This window comes from Haliaeetus albicilla, chromosome 6 (assembly GCF_947461875.1).
Source record: "Haliaeetus albicilla chromosome 6, bHalAlb1.1, whole genome shotgun sequence".
Taxonomy (NCBI): Eukaryota; Metazoa; Chordata; class Aves; order Accipitriformes; family Accipitridae; genus Haliaeetus; species Haliaeetus albicilla.
In genome coordinates this window covers 1,463,346-1,482,325 of record NC_091488.1, presented here as the reverse complement: position 1 = coordinate 1,482,325, position 18,980 = coordinate 1,463,346, and the positions used below count along the sequence as shown (strand labels likewise).

At 36.2% G+C, this 18,980-nt stretch overlaps 1 protein-coding gene across 5 annotated transcripts in view; it reads left to right on the top strand.

Moving 5' to 3' along the window:
• The window catches only part of RPS6KA3 (ribosomal protein S6 kinase A3), a 78,763-nt gene that overhangs the window by 23,757 nt on the left and 36,026 nt on the right, over positions 1-18,980 (top strand). For 4 of the 5 annotated variants that reach the window (XM_069784813.1, XM_069784811.1, XM_069784810.1 and 1 more), the window contains exons 3-5: positions 12,958-13,074; positions 14,747-14,828; positions 18,306-18,386. In XM_069784813.1, the coding sequence (XP_069640914.1) occupies positions 12,958-13,074; positions 14,747-14,828; positions 18,306-18,386 (280 nt within the window). Of the gene's footprint in view, positions 1-493; positions 548-12,957; positions 13,075-14,746; positions 14,829-18,305; positions 18,387-18,980 lie in introns of those variants that run through there. The other variant, XM_009915179.2, reaches the window with a different exon arrangement.

Genomic DNA, 18,980 nt, shown 5'->3' with positions numbered 1-18,980 from the left:
AAAATATTTTGTAAAATTAAGTAAAAATTCATGAAAATACAATCATCACATGTAGGACTTAAAATAGTTGCTATTCTGCTTAACTAGTGAAGTGTTGCATAGTAGCACGATTTGTGAAATAGATGTTGATCTTTTTTGTTCTTTTCTGGGAACCAGGAATAAATAACATCTGCAACAGCATGTTGCTATCAGGCAATCTGCTTAAGTTTCCTGTGCTGATCTCTACAGCATCAGCAGCATGAGTACCACTGCTGCCCAGTTTTTCTTTACCATGGGGGGTGGGGTGGGGGAAATCAATGTCTTTTTTTTTTTTTTTTTTTTGGAGACATGCCCCCCCCCCCCCCCGCCCCGCTTCTCTCTCCCCACCCCCCAACTGTGTCTGACTTGCCTGACAGGAAATTTTCTAATTGCCGGAACAGCTGGTCACAGCAAAAACGCCAGGGTTGGTCTTCCCTGCTAGACTTATGATCGCTCAGTCAGAAAATCTAAACATCATGGTTTCTTAGTCATGTTTAAGTTTCTGGCTCTACGTGTTCGTTCTATTCGGGTGAGCTTAGTTTCTTATTTAAAAGAACCAGGGGAAAAGGGGAAATTTTATTTTAATTAAACTTCTAATTTCAAAGCAATTTTAGTCTTTCACTGCTTTGGGAAGAGTGCTGTTTGTATACAAAGCCTTTTGTTTTTTCTTTAAAAAAAAAAAAAGTTTGTGGTGGGCTCATATTTTGTAGAAGTTTCTAAGGTACCTGTTGATAATTTTGCTTTATTGGGAAATTTACCTGTATGTAAATACTGTAAAACTTACTTTTTTTTTTTCCTCCAGAAATGTATGAGCTTAGCTGTATGTTAAGTTTCCTCACTGAGAGTCTAGTTTTATTAAAAATGTTTGTATGTTTAAAATTAATACTTAGTGGTTATTTTAAGAGTTACATTTTCATATAGTACTTTAAACTGTAAAATATGGTTGTGTGTGGAGTGACAGTTAAAATAACTCACGCTTATTAATATCTTAAATTTACTTCTGAAAACAATATTAAGAGTAGTGATGCTCCTGCTTGTGTTACAGTTCATGTTACGGTTATTTCAACTTTTAAATGATAATTTAGTCATAGCAGACATTTAATTGGTGTAATTTGTCTTGTTGTTGAGCATATATTTAAACATAAAAGATTTTTTTTAAGTTGAGAAAAATTTCTAGTGGAGAACTGTATTATCCCAAGCACTGTTTCCAAACTATTTAACAATATAAGTAAACATGCAATGTGACAGAGCACTTTGTTGTTGAAACTCAAATCACTTTTCATGTTTCTCTTGCTGTTAAGTCTGCAAATAGTTTTCAGTGAAAAAAACCAACAAAACAATAACCTTCTTGTGTACTGTCTTAACATCTTAAGTGAAGCAGGTCTAGTAATTTGTAAATAAAAGGGATAGTAATTTAACACCTACTAGTCTATGTACTTGTTTAAACTTCACAATATGTGCTAGAAAATGAAATTAAATTTGTTTCCCATAACTGAAACACTAAAACAAGACATGCATGTAAAACAATAGAACTTAGGCTGCATTATATACAGTTTTTTAATTTAAGCCTTGTAAAATAAACATCTATCAACTCCTAGTCCTGAATTACAGTTCTTTTCCACAGGCAACATGAAAGGTATTTCTCAGAAGTCTCTGATTAAAAAAACTGACGTTTTATCTACTTATGGCAGCTTGATTATCTTGTCTTTAAAATTGTTGATTTTAAAATACTAGGCAGTGCAGACCAAACTAAGGGTTTTCAGCCCATATAAATTTTAGAGTATACTTAGGATATTATCTCAATAAAATAGGAGTCATAGATTAGTGCTGAATGTGCTCGTGGATTTTTTTTTAATTGTTGATTTTTTTTTTAAACTTTGAATTATTTTTTTAATTGCAATGCTCTGAAATGTTAGTGCTTACAAAGTAGGAACAAAACTCATATCAAAATTACTGGGAAATGAAAGTTCCACCCAATGAGTATTTTTTTCCAATGCTGACATGCACAGTCTAGTTCATGAGATAATTTTGTGTTGTTTGATCAAAAGAGAACTGCATTACAAAAATGCTCCTGGTGACCAACACTGAGCTTTTAAAATGCTTACAGGAATTCCTCAGCTTTACCTGCTAAACAACCAAGTGCTCACAGTTCCTTTGGGAAGGAAGGAGTAGAGTCCTACTTCTGTCCTGACCTTTGTCTTTTTATTCTGAGGAGGGAAAGCATCGTCATAATTACCCTCCCAGCCTGACCAGCCGTGTTGATGCAAGGGGCCTCATCTATCCTTTGACTTCTTGCTCTGGGACATGACTCATTCTTCAAACTCCTGTCTTGCTTCATCTATAACACCAAAAGAATGGGAGGAGTTTAGTCTCAGTAACCAGGTCTGCAGTCTTCTTTATGTGAGTTGGCTACCTGGAACAGGTGTGGACATAGACATCCTTCTAGATCTCAGAACTGTTGCAGCAGAAAGCCAGGAATGGAAAAGAGTAGAAAGTATAGACAGTAAGGAACAAATACAGTGATTTTTCTTTATTATGTCTATGCATTGTTTTTCTCTTAAAGACTTAACAATTTAAGACTAAATTAAAAAACCCTGAAACTAAACATTTGCAAATAGAGTTTGCTTTTAGGAAATCTTATTTTCTGTCAGGTAAAACAATAGATGCCATCTGTAACAAGTAATTTGATGTCAGCTGAAAGTGTAAGTTTTTCCATCTTTTAAAAACAAGCAAAGACATAAATTGTGGAAAGCTACATTTCTGACTTTAAATGTCCATGTTAACTAGAACATACTTCTGCTTTATTCTTGCTTTTCTTTGGTACTAGTGTAAACCAGACAACATACGCAGAATATTCTTAAGTCAGCTTGACTTAATTTTATGCATGGCAGTGCTTTTGTTTTTGTTGTATTAGAATAATTGCTACTTCAAAAGCAGCATTTTTAATCAGCTTTTTAGAACAATTGTTTGTGTATGAGCATTTAAGTAATCATTAGTTCTATTAAGTGACCCAAATTGAATGTTAGTCACAAATATAAGGAATGTTTTTTGTTCCATGGTTTAGATCACTAACATTGCTTAGTGAAGTAATGGGAGATTGTGAAATGCTTCTTGGACATTGAATTTACTTTTTTTTTTAAAAGGCAGTTTTGAATTTAAAGGTAGGTGTATAATGAGTATAGAATGTATGAATGTGTATAGAATGTGTCTGAGATATTTAAAAACACCTAGACTGGTGCACTCCTCACATTTTTAACTCCCATTTTTATCTTAATAAAGATTTCTATACGCCATCATACAAAACGTAAAAGTAATTGGTTTTCAGTTTGTTGGCTCTTTTTTACTTCAAAAAGCATAGCTCGTATGGGTTTTATTTGTTCAGGTAATACTGAAAATTCATCCTACACTCAAAACAAGTTGGGAAAGTAAAAACGCATCTAGGAGACTTCCTGACTCAAGGGAGGGGAGGAAAAGGAAATTATGTATATGAGCTGGGGAACTGTGCCAACATTGAGTCATCCTTTTAAAATCACTTGATATCCAATAAGCTTACTGTCCTTACAGGACATACTGCTTTATGTAACTTCAGCACCAAGGTTTAATATCATAGTCAATATTTCAGAAGTGGTTTCATTTGATTATAGGAATCAACATTATTCTGCCTGTGACAGAAAAATGTTTTGCCAAATACAGCAATGACCAGCTGAGCTCTGATAAATACAATGAAAGCTAACAAAGTAGTAAAAGGAAACCTGCAGCCGTGGTTGGAGCAGTGTTAAGTAACTTGCTGGGGAATCCATTTTTCTGTTTTCAGCCTTATCTTCACTTGTACTGAATGTGCATGTGCCTGAAGAACATGCATTTGTCTAGAGGAAGCAAAACATTCCTGAAAAAGATATTGAGGGGGGTGAAAACAAAGCTGCTACTTCTGTAACAAAAATGGAAAAATCTATGTAGCTGCATACCTAGTGCTAACAAATGAGAACTGATAAAAACAGTATTTTTTTCTGCTGCTCAACTTTCAAGTGGAAGAGAAGGTGGCAATTAGCTCTTTATTCATTGGATTCGCTTTTTTGAAAATTGTATGGTCAATAGAATAAACTGACAGAGCAGTGAGTTTGTTGGATAACTTAAAATTCATTAGGTGCAGCTGAAGAGTGTGAAGGGGAAGTACACTATGAAATGTCCTTTGCACTGATAGAAATTACTATTACCTGTCTTATAAGAAAAGGATTGCAGTTTAATACTGTTGAAATATTTGTATCTTTATTTCAGAAACTTAATGCTAAAATTTATTTTAGGGCTGTTGTCTTACCTTGAAAGATGGCTAATGTTTGAGGGGGGGTATTCACCAGTACTGGCAATATAGAGCTGACTTGGTTGTTGTGATTAAAACTAGCAGGAAGATTTATTTTTTTTTCTCTCATTCTGGTTCCTGACTGTATGGAAGTTGAAATTCCAGAATTGTGAACTTTCCTAATGGTGATTCTGGCTGTTTCTCACGTGTAAATTATCACTATACAAAACAAATATATAAAACAGATTCTAATCCATTTTAAAATGTTATTTTAAATGGAAAATATTCACAAAACAGTTCCTGGAAGAATTTCTGGTGGGATCCCACCAACATTTCTTAATATATTAATAGTGTCTGTTCAGAAGGAGCATTAAAAATACTAATATTGGCACAGTTAAATGCTAAATTGTGTATTAGGCACAAAGAATCTTGCACAAGTTGGGGGAGTGACTTGACTTTGGCAGGCAGTGACTCTGAAAGGACTAGCAATGCCACGGAACGCAGCCTCACGGTCAGTGCCTTAGCAATTGCCGTCTCTGCAGGTCGAGGCAGGAAGATTGTGGCTAAGAGTAGTATGGGGCTATTGCTCTATAGGCAGCATAAAATCAGTCCATCGTTGCTGTGTCTAGCAGGGATGCAAGGGCTTCCAAAATAACATTAAAAATCAAGTATTAAAAATAAAAAATTATTCAGAGAAGACCTTACAAGACCAGGAGCTGGAAGGTGGCTTTACAGTGAAAAATCTGAACAAACCCTTACTTATCTTAAGGGGCAAATTAAGTCCTAACTAAGTCTGTAAGTAACTATAGAAGATGCTTCTGACTGTACCTTCTTAACTGTGTTAAGAGCAGTACAGAATTAACAGATAAAGGTGAAACCTGGGTAATGTTGGAACCAGGAGTATCAGCATTTGAGTTAATTTCTGCAGTAGTTACTTAACCTGGCTTAGGTATTAGAACAGATTTTAATTATTCATTGAGATTAAAATTTGTTAATCTGTTTATCTAATGTTTACCTTAAGTCAAAGTCTTAATCCCCCTTTTACAGTTTTTGGTCAGCATGTCAACAATGTTCACTGTCCAGGAAGAACTTTTTTTTGAATACAGGACCTGTCTAAGGATTTGTTGCATATGCCAGATTTCTCTCCTGCTGGGTTTTGATGAACTTGAGTATGTATAGCCATGTCTGTCCTGGCCATCTGTGCCTCCTATTAGAAAAGTACAGTTTATTTAAAAGCCCTACTGAGAGGCAAGTTGCCTCTCAATTCCAAAAGCAAACATACTATGGTATTTTTTTGTCCAGCAATCATGCCGTAAAATTCAGAGGTTTTGTTTAAAATGAATGTGAGGGTTAGTATTTTATCCTTGTTCCTTTTTTATGTCAGTTATGAAATAACTTCCATCTCTGTGAGATGCAGAAGGGTTTGGTATGTGGCCTTTTACTTTCACCATGAAACCTTTTATTCAGATGTTACAGGTTTGGTGTTGTATTTCTTGATACATTTCATATAGCCAGCAATTGTGCAGAGGGAAAGTTCTTTGATCAGTGCTTAGTCATCTGCCAGCTGAAATTCACTGCACTGAGGAGATTTTCACCTACATCTAGGTCGTATTCATTTCATGGGAAGGTGAACATGCAACCTTGTTTTGCAGTCACTTCTGTCTCTTTTGTTAACGGAATACGGATGTTGTGTGTTATCTTTAATATCCCCTCCCTGATGCAAAGGACTCGAGATAGGATACAGTTATTCATCACATATCTCACAATAAGAATTTCTGGGGTTTTCTAAATCCATATTTGAACTTTTTTATAAAGAGAATTTTCTCAGAAATCTGTTTCAGAGTTAGTTAGAAGCTGCCAGATGAAATTTGGGTATGGTGAAGGAGCCATTTATTTTGTTTAGCCTTTAACTGCTTTTATTCCCTTTTTTGTCATCAAATAAGAACACCCATTTTCTACTATAACAGGCATCAGAGCCATCAAAAATGTAATGTCAAGCCTTTTGAAGTGTTTTAGCATGTTAAAAATAAATGGAATGTTCTTTCAAAAAGCCTTAATCTATAGGTACTCGTAGCATATACTGCACATACTTATCTTTGCTCTTGATGTTATAAAAATTAAACTGCCAGTTATACTGTGCATAGCTGACCACAAATATATTTTTAAGGTACCACACTGTTATAATCCAATGAAACCTCCTTGCCCCCAATCTTCTTGTGCACACATATCTTTGTTAAGAGATCTTACTTTTGGATATCTTGCTTTTGGTTAACTTTCTGTATTGCATCTGATTTCAGTTTAATTTCACCGAAGCTGACAACAGAGACGATGCAGTCAGTGTTTCTGTTCAGGATGGGGCTAGTTTACTTTGAGCCACATTCCATTTGACCTGAATGCTTTGGATGTCTTAAGCTGTAAATGTTTCCCTGTTTTTTTTTTTTCTTACCTTTCCAGTTTTATGTCACTTCATGACTTTACACTCATTAAATGTCACCTATGTGTAGGAACAATTTAAATATACCATTCTGTTATTATTATTATTGCTGTTAAACTACATTTTTTAGATAGCTGCTGCTTTTTCCCTTTAGTGTAATATATTCATATCATAATTTTAACTTACACTTTCAGTATGTTGAAGAGTGTGTGCTCAGATCTTTGTCGCTCATTGTGAAGCTGATGAACTAATTTCTCTTTTAATACCTGTTATCTAAAATATTCTATCATAAAGAGTTAAGTGTTTAAAATATTTCTTTTCATATGCACATAATTTTGAGTACCCAGAAAAGGAGGAATCTGTCTTCTGGGGACATCTTTCCTAAGTAAGCATTCCATACGTGACATACCAGCTTATTCTTTGGTGTTCTGTTTAAGTTAATTCACACCTAATTCTTGCACGTCTTTGAGAGTAGGGTAACTTTCTTGTTGAATTCCCTGTTTCTGTCCCAGTGTTTCAGAATTTTTTTGTCAAGCACTTGTCATTATGCATGTTGATACTGGGCTTATGCATTTATTCAAGAACCTGAAACTGAGAATGGTAGGTGCAGCAGGACCCCTATGGTGTTTGGATGTGCTAATGTTCCTCATTCTGGATAGCCTTCCTCTTCCTGTTACGAGTAAGAGCATAAGTCTGATCCTGTGCCGTCTATTTAGATGATTCAGAGCTTTTTCCTTGTGGATTATTTTGTCAGTGTCAGAGCATACGTTTGAAATTGGTTTTTTTAATTATTTTAATCTTTAGTTGGTTGTTTCTCTGTCGTTTTTATATAAAATTTGTAGACTTAGAATGCTTCTATTTTTTGAGGTGCTATTTAAATTCTAATGAGTGTTTATTGTATTTTTTAAATTTATCAGATATAGGTTGTGTCATAAGAATATATCTCATATGGCACTCGCAATACTTAGTTGTTGTAAGTGCATGTGTGGCAACCCTCTCTTAAAGTGTCTACAGATGGTTTAAGCTCAGACTCCAGAATTCTCTCTCAGACCCCTTTTACTTGTTTTTCCTTTCATACCACTGTTACTTTATCTTCAGGAGTTGGAAGTTAGAGGTAGAAGGGTATGTATTCTTTTTGCTGCTGTATTCATGATTAGAAAATAAAATCAATCTGTAAAAAGATTGGAATTATTAGGAGTAATAAAAGAAGTGGAAATTACAAACCTGTGAGAACAATCGGAATGGTATTGTGGATGATACTGGCGGCTCTCGTAGCAGTTCAGAGCCCAGTTTACTAGCTCTACACCAGCTTTTCAGTTGTCCCTGGAACATATCACTCAGAAAAAGACATGCAGGTAAACTGATCTGTGTAAAGCAAGCAGTGTGTTATGCCATCTAGCTGTGCACGGGCCACTTCTTTAAACTCGGAACCATTTTCAGATCTCCTACTGGAAATTCAGAAATTTGAAGGATAAATTACGGAAGATTCTATGTATAGATAAACTCACATTTTTCTCTTGCTTTTCTGGGTTTTTTTGTTACTGCTGAGAAATACTTACCTACTAAGACTCTTCTGCTTCTACTTCCTTTAGGGTATGAAGTCCAGTTTCCTTTTAATACATTATCTAATAGTTGTTCCTGTATACTTGTATCCGTTTGAGATCTTATTACAAGTATTTTATGTTACAGCAGAATTAATTTAGCCTTGAATTAAAAAGTGAACATAAAAGAAATACTGTGTGAACATAAACATAAATTCACATAAAGTCAATTACTAGGACAAAAGTGAGTATTTAGTGATTGTTAAGTACCTAAAATATGGAATTTTTCTAGCAACATGATTAGGCTATTATTTTTATAGCCTTATAATGGTTAAATTGGTTTTTCACTGCTTCCCTAGAAGGTGTGTATCTTTTTTTTTTTTTTTTTTTTTTCCTGACAAGCATGTTTCCTATTCTAATTTGTAGCTGATTCCTAAAGAGAAAAATTAGTCATCCATGGTGCTTTTAGCTTTTCTCTTTTAGACTTGTTTTGTCTGTGGAATATAGTCCATTTAGTGTTCTTTCCTATGTATGTATGCATTCCTGTGCATAGACAAGTATTGTGAGGTACACTACTAAAAGCTTACTTATACTGAGATACTTACTGACCAGAATAGTTCTGACTTGCAAACTATATCAGTACAGGAAGTTATTCTGAAATAGTGGTGTTTAAATTCATACCCAAACTTGTTTGTCACTCACTTCCCTTCTAGGCCAGTGTTGTTTTCACACTATTATACTGTTAAGGAAATGTTAAGGAAACTCAGAGTAATGTTACCTTCTGTTTGTTTCCTTGTCATCTATATTTAGCTTCAGGATAACGGAAGCCAGTAGCAACCACTTTAAGTTGACTAGCACAGTTTGTTTGTTGGTTTTTTTTTTAAATGTGACTTTCTGTGACAGTTTTACTTCCTAGTGTGAAGAAGGCCTTAGAGAGCCATGTGGCTAGAAAAAAAATTTGTCTTGGGACTCGTATTTAGCCATTGCTGCAGTATAAGGCTTGAGAAAAGGGAGCTTTCCAAGCTTATAAATAATAGAAATAAAATACAGGCAGTAGGGTGTAGTTATAACTGGGAAAAAGATTGCACCATTGCAACAGCCAGATCGCTGGTGAGTGAGTGTCTATAGTGGTGTGAAAGTTGTCAGGGAGTGGAAGGAAGGGGAGGAGAACCTGAGTCTTTCAGCACCCTATACATAATCTCATTTAATTTGAATTCATCACATGGGACAAATGTTTTTTCCAAATATTGAGGAATCATCAGAGGTGGAGCTTAAGACAAACTCAGTACCAGACTGAATGGCTGGCTTCTCTTCCAGCTTTTACTGTAAGATGACATCTATCAGCTAATGTAATTAGCGCAGTTGGCTGAGAGAGATCTCTTTTTACAGTGTGAAAGGCTTGTATTTTAATTCAGGTAGATAGTGGGTACAGTGAGGGTTCATTACTTCTGTATATAATTTGCATTTCTATAAAAGGCTTCGCTTTTGTATTTTTGACTGCATTTGCAAAATACTGTTTAGGTTAAAATAACAAACATTCGGCAATTATGTCAGAAAAGGAAACTGCAAATTTGTGGGTAACTATTCATCATAAATCTTGCTCCCAAGCATGTGTTACAGACAAGCTAGTAAAGTACAGTAAGATCTGAGTTCCATTTTGTTGGAATACAGAGTTGTACTAGGTCTGCTGTACAAGGACTGAAGAGTATCTGAACCCTGAGAAACTGTGAAGACTGGGAATATCCGCTTAGTATCAGGAATGTGAAGTGGTGGTTTGGGGTTTTTTTAGAGAGTGCCCAAAATAACCACTGGAAAGTTGGTGGCATAATAATTGCATTGCATTCAAAAATAATTTTTGTTTGTGTATAGAGAACAAGTTAATACCTCTTCTGTTTCATTTCTTGTTTTTATTACTTTTTGTGATGCTTTTAAAGCAATGTGTCCACCTGATCGCTTTTTGTCCCTGAATCTGAGTAGATAACAGAAAGATTTGAGGAAGTTCTGTTTCACACATTTTTTACTTTTCCAAGATTGCCAGGGAGCTAATAGATAAAACAGCTAAGCAGAAATGGATCAAAGTATCCGAAGTAATGTGTACTCGGTGATCTGTTCTACTGTGCTGTTGCTCTCCTGGGATTCTCCAAGATTGCAGTGGATGGTTTAAGTAGTATGTAACCCAACAGATCATATACTAGTTTAAAAGATGAAAATACAGATGTCCACCAGCAAATAATTCCTTTGACAAGTAGAAGGAATCAATATTTCTTTCGAAGTCCGTAAAGATTCAGCCTTGAGTCAATGATGGTAGCATTTTCTCCTGAAAGGAAGAAGGAGTTTAGGTTTATTAGGAGTAGTACACAGCATACATGCATGCAAAATTTTGGGTGTCTTACACTGGAAACTGACACCTATCCTTATTGGTCATCTTAATTTTAGAACACCCAAGACAAATCCAAGTTCTGTACAATAAAATATCTTTTTTCACTTTCTGATTTTAAAAGTTGCCAGGAAGTTCTGTGCGTTATTCCAAAGTGTACGTTGGAAATTTTTTCTATATGTGCACACTCTCACACATACATGCTCAGGATTTGTTACATGCAGTTTGTTTCCAACTTTGGTTGGAATCTTTTAAAAAAAGAATCTTTTGAAAGAGAGATGTTGATCTGGAAGAAGCATGTGTTGGAGCATGCTGACCTGTATGGTCAGTTACTGTGCACTTATACACGGTCCTGAGATGAGCAGACACAAAAGGATACTTTCAGCAATAATTCATGCACATAAATTTTGCAGAATGCTTGAAGAATATATAAATTAGTGCTTTGGAAGCACAGCTTTAGAACACTGCCTCTGCTCCCCCATCACTAGAACTAAGTAGCGCACATTTTGGTGCATATAGATAAAGGGAAGGTCTGGAGCAAGGAAGGCATACCCGTGGTGGAAGAGGGTCGGGTTAGAGAATACTTGAGCAAACTGGGCGTACACAAGTCCGTGGGCCCTGATAGGATGCACATGAGTGCTGAGGGACCTGGCAGATGCCGTTGTGAGGCCACTCTTGATCCAATGATCCAGGTGCTTGAGGACTGAAGGAAAGCAAGTGTCACTCCTACCTTCAAAAAGGGCAAGAAGGAGGACCCCAGGGAACTAGAGGATGGTCAGCCACACCTTGATCCCTGGGAAGGTGATGGAACAACTAATCCTGGAAACCATTTCCATGTACACAAAGGACAAAAAGGTAACTGGGGTTAGTCAGCATGGATTCACAAAGGTGAAATCATGTTTGACCAACCTGCAGGGAGTGTGCAAAGAGGACAGAGCCAGGATCTCTTCAGTGGTGCCCAGTGACAGGACCAGAAGCAATGGGCACAAACTGAAACACAGGAGGTTCCCTCTGAACATCAGGAAACACTCTTTCACTGTGAGGGTAACTGAGTCCTGGTACAGGCTACCATGGGAAGTTATGGAGTCTCCATCCTCGGAGATATTCAGAAGCTGCCTGGACACGGTTCTGGGCAACCAGCTGTAGGTGGCTTTGCTTGAGTAGGGGGGTTGGATGAGATGACCTTCCAACATCACCCACTCTGCGATTCTGTTAAATAGATCTGAGACTTCCTCATTACGTAGAGGAAAAGTATTCTCAGATTTGATTTATTCACTGTAGCCCATAGAAGGAATAGAAAGAGAATGCAGAAAAAGTTGAAATTGTAGTTAGCAGGTTTGCGTTATGTAAGTTAACTTACAGTCAGTGCTGCTTAGGTTGGATTGTGTGTAATGCCTAGATAGTTCTTCAGATGAGATTGATAAGAATGCAGTTTTTAACCTACTTTTGAACAGTTGCTGATAAGTTCTGAAGTGGCAGGATGGCAGGATGTTGCTTTTCCAGGGAATTTTCAAATTCTGTGCAGAAAATACTGAATTAAGCACAGAGCGCAAAAAGACTAGAAGATCCACTGCCCTTTAGAGCTTTCTGGTGACTGGTTTCTCACAGAAGAGGAAATGCTGAAGACTGGCAGCTTTTATGAAATAGACTCTCCTCAAGAAGAGAGGCAATGAGATTCACTTCCTCACCAGAATTTTCTCAGTGGTGGGGTGGAGAGTTTATTGCTGCTGAAGTGGGGGTGGAGGCTGTGCTGCTTTGTGGGGAAATGTCTTGAGTTTTACACTGTCTTATAAAGGTGAGCATTAACATCGCTGCAGCATGGTGGTCCTCATTCAAGTGTTAAAAAGGAGGGCTTTCCTAAGAGATCTGGTCCATTTGATGCACTCTAGGTGTGCTTTAAGAGGACTAAATTCTTAAGAAGATTGGTTTCCACTAATGGGTTGTGAATCTGGAATGGAGATTATGAACCAAACAATATGGGCCTAAGCACAAAAGCTTGGGAATTGCTGACTTGTTTTGTCAGCTCTATTACTGTCTGGATTCTGATGCATCCCTAAAAGTTCAAGCCACATCGTTACTAAACTAATACTACCTTTTGTAACAGATACAATTTTTGTGTGTGTGTCTTAATTATGCAAAGAGCATTGCTCAGTGTTTTTTATCTACATTTGGGAGCATGTAGTTGGTTGGATTCAGTAGCACTGGGATTTTTCAACATATTGTGAATTTATAAACATTTTAGGAAGATGCACCACTAACGCAAATTTATTCCACTCTTTTCCTCTGTCAGGAAGAAGGAAATATCAAAGAAATTGCAATAACTCACCATGTAAAGGAAGGACATGAGAAAGCAGACCCGTCACAGTTTGAACTTCTGAAAGTACTAGGACAAGGATCCTTTGGAAAGGTTAGTGACTGAACTCTTGGGGAGCCAATCATTCAGGAATATAGCACTGAATAATATTAGGACTGAAATGTTTAGGACAGCCACAGTCTTGCATTAAGGCAGTGTTGCAAGTGAAAACTGCTTTCTAAATTAGTGCTAACTAGCTGCTGTAATTGTGGCAGATCTTTTTAAAGCAGTAAATTTTTTTCTAGTTTGTATGATATGCAGATCTCAAAGTTCCATAGAAGAATTGGCTTGATATGAAATAATCGGGTATTCACTGTTAAAATGGAATGTCATTTTTCTATAATTACTCTTCTTTTATGTTTGAGGGGGTGAGGGTTGAGAGGTTTTTTTGATAAGTATTCCTAGTTGCTAACTTGCTAATGGTAGGTCATCACCAGTACAGAAGCTACAGGCAGCATTTCTTTTTGTAGCAGATTGTAATTGTAAAGAACAAATTTTAGGCAATAATGGCTACTGAAGTAAACATGATATACCCTAGTCATGTTCAAGCTAGGTATTATCTGTCATCATTTGGTTAAGGCATAGTGTACCTTGATATTTATTTGAAGACCTGTTAAAGAGTCAATGTTTCTAGCATTTAGTGAGTTCTGTCCACACTGAGATCTCATTAGGTGTGCATGATACTTTTAGTTGTCCAAATACAACTTGGAGGCAAAACATTAACTTCATGTGGCAAGACAGATTGTAGAGACAGGATGGAATATGTAATGTAAGACAACAGAGCCTTTGCATTCATTTTCTGCCTTAACTACAATTCTGAATGTGATGTTAAGCTCTAGCATATAATGCCAAATCCATCTTGGATACGGGGGAAAATGAGAATAATCAGTCCAATTCTGTCTTGGTGGTAGGAAGTTACTGTTATTCACATTACTGGAGTAGCAGTTCCAGTTAAGCTTGGAAATCTAGATGTTTTAGGAACTATAAAATTTTGTACTCAAACTAGTAAGAATTCACTGAGAAACCTGATTCCAAAGGTGGTTTCCTATGTTGTTTGATTTCATCCAGAATCATAACCAAGTTTTTATTTGGAAATCTTCAGATAAGGAGAAGTAAATCATTCAGGGGCAAGGAAATGTAAGCTAATAAAGTATAATTTCAAAAATTCCTTTTATTTTATTGATATTATTAAATTCTATGCTATAACTGCTATAAGTTTTGAAAAAGAAAAAATAATTAGCTGTCTAGCTGACTCAAAGTATTGCAAAAATGCCAATCTTGTCCTCAATTGGTTTAGCCTTTATGCAAAAAGGATTAATATTACAAAACCCATAATCCCTTTTTTCTAATAACTTGGGAAGATGTCACTACTTCCCATTCGATTTAAAAAGACATTTCTGCATGCTTTTCAGGGTCTGATGTTTTTCAAGGTGCTGATGTTCTGGTAAACTCTGGATAATGCAAAGGGATGTTAACTCACTGAAATCAGTTAAGTTAAACCAAATTTAATTTGGCAGACTGTTTGTCTTGAGTGAACCTTTTAGGTTATGAAATGAAGGAATAGTAGGAAAAAATGCAAGGAAATTTTTGTTTGGCTTTGTAGAATCTAAAACTGTCAAGTTGAGTTTCATTGAAATAATACTGACTACTTGAATTTCATAGCAAAGTATATTGATCTGAATTGCCTTTATTTGCTTTTAAGAATTGTTTTTAATTTTCAATGCAGGTCTTCCTTGTCAAAAAAATCTCAGGATCAGATGCTAGACAGCTTTATGCAATGAAGGTATTGAAAAAGGCCACCTTGAAAGGTAAGGACTGTTTAGAGGTGGGGGCGGGAAGAGAGAAATCAGGGACATAATACCAACACTTAATCTTTACGCACATGCTGTTCTACAGATGGTATCTTAGAACTTTTTTCTATCAAACAACAAATAGCAGAATACACTGCCTTGTATTGTAAACCCAGAAGGGATAAGTAAACAGCAGTACTATATTAATAGTTACAGGGGAAAATAGGTTCCTTTCCGCACGAAGTTTGTTAGGTGATCGTTGTTTAATAGAGTAGTTGAGTTATACCTGCCACTTGACCTGCTCCTGAGCTGTTATCTGAAACTTAATATCCTTCCTTTTTTTCATTTGCTGTGTATCACCAAGGATACAGTTAATGCCTTTTGCTCAGTTTATATTTACGTCATGATATTTACAAGTGCATTATATCAGCTGTTTTATTCTAAAAGTTCTAAGAACTTAACCAGAATGTGTATTTGTTGCTTTATGCCATTGTTCAACACTTCTGTCTATTTCTAGTTTTTCTACCACATGACTGCACTGAAATTGCAATGATAATTTTGGGATAGTTTCAACAACTTCACCTATGTTGTTGATTATTATATAGATTTGAAATCTTGACATACAGTTTCATCTGAAAATATTCATAGAATGATGGAAGGCACAAAAACTCGCATTGAATTGTGAACTAATGCTAAAATGTTGAACCTGAAATTTTCTGCTTGAGATCTAGTGCTGAATACGTATGTCACCAATCTCATTGTATATCACTTTCACTTAAAACTATTACAGAGGGTGTGTTTTTGAACAGTTTCCTATATTTTGATTCCTCTGTGTTTTGTGGCACGTGTTATTCTCATTATTTACTTCCTATTTTTCTGAAATTGGTTTCCATTCATTTAAGGTACTTTGATATCCTCAATAGCCTTTCATTCTCCAGCCTGTTAATAGCTCAGGACTGGAGTCAAAGGTCATTCAGCAGTTGCTTTTTTAAGACATTTGAGGGCTTCTCTCCATCACCTTTTGATTGCGGTTTAACCTTACGTGTAAAAATTACAGTCCAAGCTGTGGACCTAGTTTTGCCTACAGATGGCAGAGACTGATAAATACTGAAATTGGAAGCTTGACTTTTGGTTGGAAAAGGAGACTCTCTGAGGCACTAAGAATTCAAGGATGCAAAAGGCTTGAGCAGAAAGGTGACACTAGCAGGAGGATGCCACACTTTTCAACACTTTGTATCTGAATTTTCAGATGCTTTTGAGTGTCTTTTGATTGCAATTCATGTTTTAGGAAGAGCAGAGTTGCATGCAAATGAAGGTTACTGTTGAAATCTTAATATGAAATTAACTGAAATTAATTATTTTCTCCATATTTGCAACATTTTTGAGGTCTAATATTGTAATTTTAAATAATACACTGTATTACTTGATTTGTCTAAGGTTCTGTAGCTCTTTCAAATCTATTTTATAAAGTTATTTTTGTGTTCTAAAATTAAAGATAAAAATGCCCTTTAAGACTGCTGCTTAATCAGAGGTAGTGTGCATGATTCACAAATCAAATTTAGAGAGAATATTTTCATAGGAATAGGAATGCAACTATATTAACCAGAACACATTGATGTAACTACACAGTCCAACCTTTTAGTGTTTAGAGCAAATCCAAGAATATACACATACAACTTTGTTTAGTGCAGAGACTGGTTTATTAATACACTCTGGCAGAAGGTATCTTCTTTCACTGCCCCTTTATGATGAGGGGAGAGAGAGAACTGGGACCAAATCATTGCAACAGTGTCTGGCATCAAATGTGTCAAGAAAAATCAGTACTGCCAGCAGCACGCATATGGAAACTATAGTCAGCAAAAGTCAGATTTTAAGTCAAATAATGGCTAATACTAATGTCTGAAATGAGCTCCATTCCTTGTACCTTTTTTGGTTGAGATTTTGTAAATCTGGACTTTCTCTAGCCTTTCAGGAATAAGGCTTGTTATCCATGTAACTGTTGCATAGCTACAGGCACTTAAAAGTCTTTTGAATTTTTTTCTCAACTGAATCTGCCTAAAAAAAGAATATTCTGACTTTCAATTTTGTAATTCAGATGAACCCTTGGAACAGTAAAATTGCACAACTATCTTGTGACATTTGCATGACTTTCGCTGTAAAGGTCAAAATTCAAATGTGGTGTTTGCTCTGTGTTTGAGCACTAATTTCATGTGCTTCCATATTTAAGAATCTGTTCTGCAGGGAGATGGAAGCTTGATAGCTTTATTCATTCATGAAAATGTATCTTTATAACTTTTTCACAAGTACCTGTATTATTGTAAGTGCCTGTTTCTGGGAAAAGATAGCTAAACTTCTGAAAGACCCTTTTGCTGCTTGACTACCTCTTCCTGCCTTGTTATATTTTAATACTTGAGAACTCTGGCTTGTTAACTGTACAAGGAATGCTGGCAACTTAAACTTTGGACTCGACTTCATTGCTCTGGGGTGCTTCCTTCGAGAAGTTGCAACGTTTGGGAGAGGGGCAGTAACAAAATGTAGAATAAGGGAAAGAAGGAGAAATGCAGCATCTTAAACCACCGTAGCAAGCTTTACTAGCCCTCATCTGTAAGAGTTCTGAATTTTGTCCGTGTCCTGGCTAATGTGGAGCTTCGGATGGGAACCATGCCCTAACTGGAGTGGCCGGGGAGTTGCCGGGGACAGCTGAAGCAGGTGCCGTGCTGGGCTGACCGTCCTGCCTGTATCCATGGATTGCCAGCCCCGTCTGCAGGGCATCTGCACGTGATGCTCGTTTCGTTTAACCTGTAGTGCTACAGGAGCAGATACGTGTCCCATTCTGAGCCACCACGGTGGGACAGCACAGGCAGCTTGAGCCGTAACTGCTTTGGGTGTCTGATACGCTTCTCCGTGCGCGTGTTTACTCTCAGTAAACCTTTTTAAAATTAAAAAGATTGTCTGAAGTACACACTACATTAAAAAAATTTCCCTTCCAAATTGTGGAAGTATTTAATATCTTAATAGTGCAAGTTATTTGAATGATTTAAACCAATATAAGCATCTTTATGATAGTATAATTTTATTTATAACTTTGTTTTGCTATAACTCTAATTCTCCCTACTTTTCAACAGTAGAGAAAATGCCTATGTGTTCTACATATAGCTGTGGTAGTTTCGCTCTACTGTTTAAAAGGTTAACTAAGAATAGGGCAGACTGAAGGGTGGTTATGTGTTCTCATGTGCTTTTGTTCAATTTATTTACCCAATGTCAGATTTTGCCAATAGCAGAAACTGAAGCAAATTGAAATGCATGAAGAGATTCATCAGAAAACTCTGCACTGTGAAATAAATTCTTTCTCAAATCTCTTCTGTGTAAAGTATAGTGACCTGCATACAGTTGTAATACTACAGGATACAATGTGAAGTACATCAGGAAACATAGGAAAAATACAGGTTCATAATGTAAATTCTCTTTTTTTAATCTTGCTTATGTTCTGTGTAGTTCGAGATCGGGTTCGGACAAAAATGGAACGTGATATCCTAGTAGAAGTTAACCATCCTTTTATTGTCAAGTTACATTATGGTGAGTTGCAGAAAAATTCATTTTTCTGTCGCAAAAATGGGTGCTTGTCAAGATAGTACCTAGTATTTGCTTAGTGGTTCAGATAATCATAGAAAATTAGTGTGCTATCTAAATACTGATTGTGCAAAGACTTGCTGTGTAGTAATTCTCATGCAAAGTAAGGACATGGCTAACGATCCAAAGTGTTAAATCTTTAGAAGACTGAGAGTCTGTAGCCCCTTGTGTTACTAAAAAGCAGTTATCTATTTATGTCTAGCCATTCTTTTCCAAAACCTCTTACCTTTTGTATATGTCATTGACTTTTTTTTAAAATTATTTCTTATTCTTGATTTATTTACTCTATAGAAAACATATGCAGTGGCATTACTTCCAGTTGCATCAAAACTGGTGGGAATATGCCTTTTAATTTTAATAGTACGGGCAGCCGTAAAAATATATTCATGTGGAGGGGGGAGGAAATCAGTACTCTTAACATGTCATGCAGAAAGTAAACTGAAAAAAGGTAGAGCACAGTTTTCTGTTGTTCATTTTTTTTCAGTTTATAGTTTTCTTTTAGGATCCAGTTTTTCCTCTAGTTCAAATCTCAAATCTCTA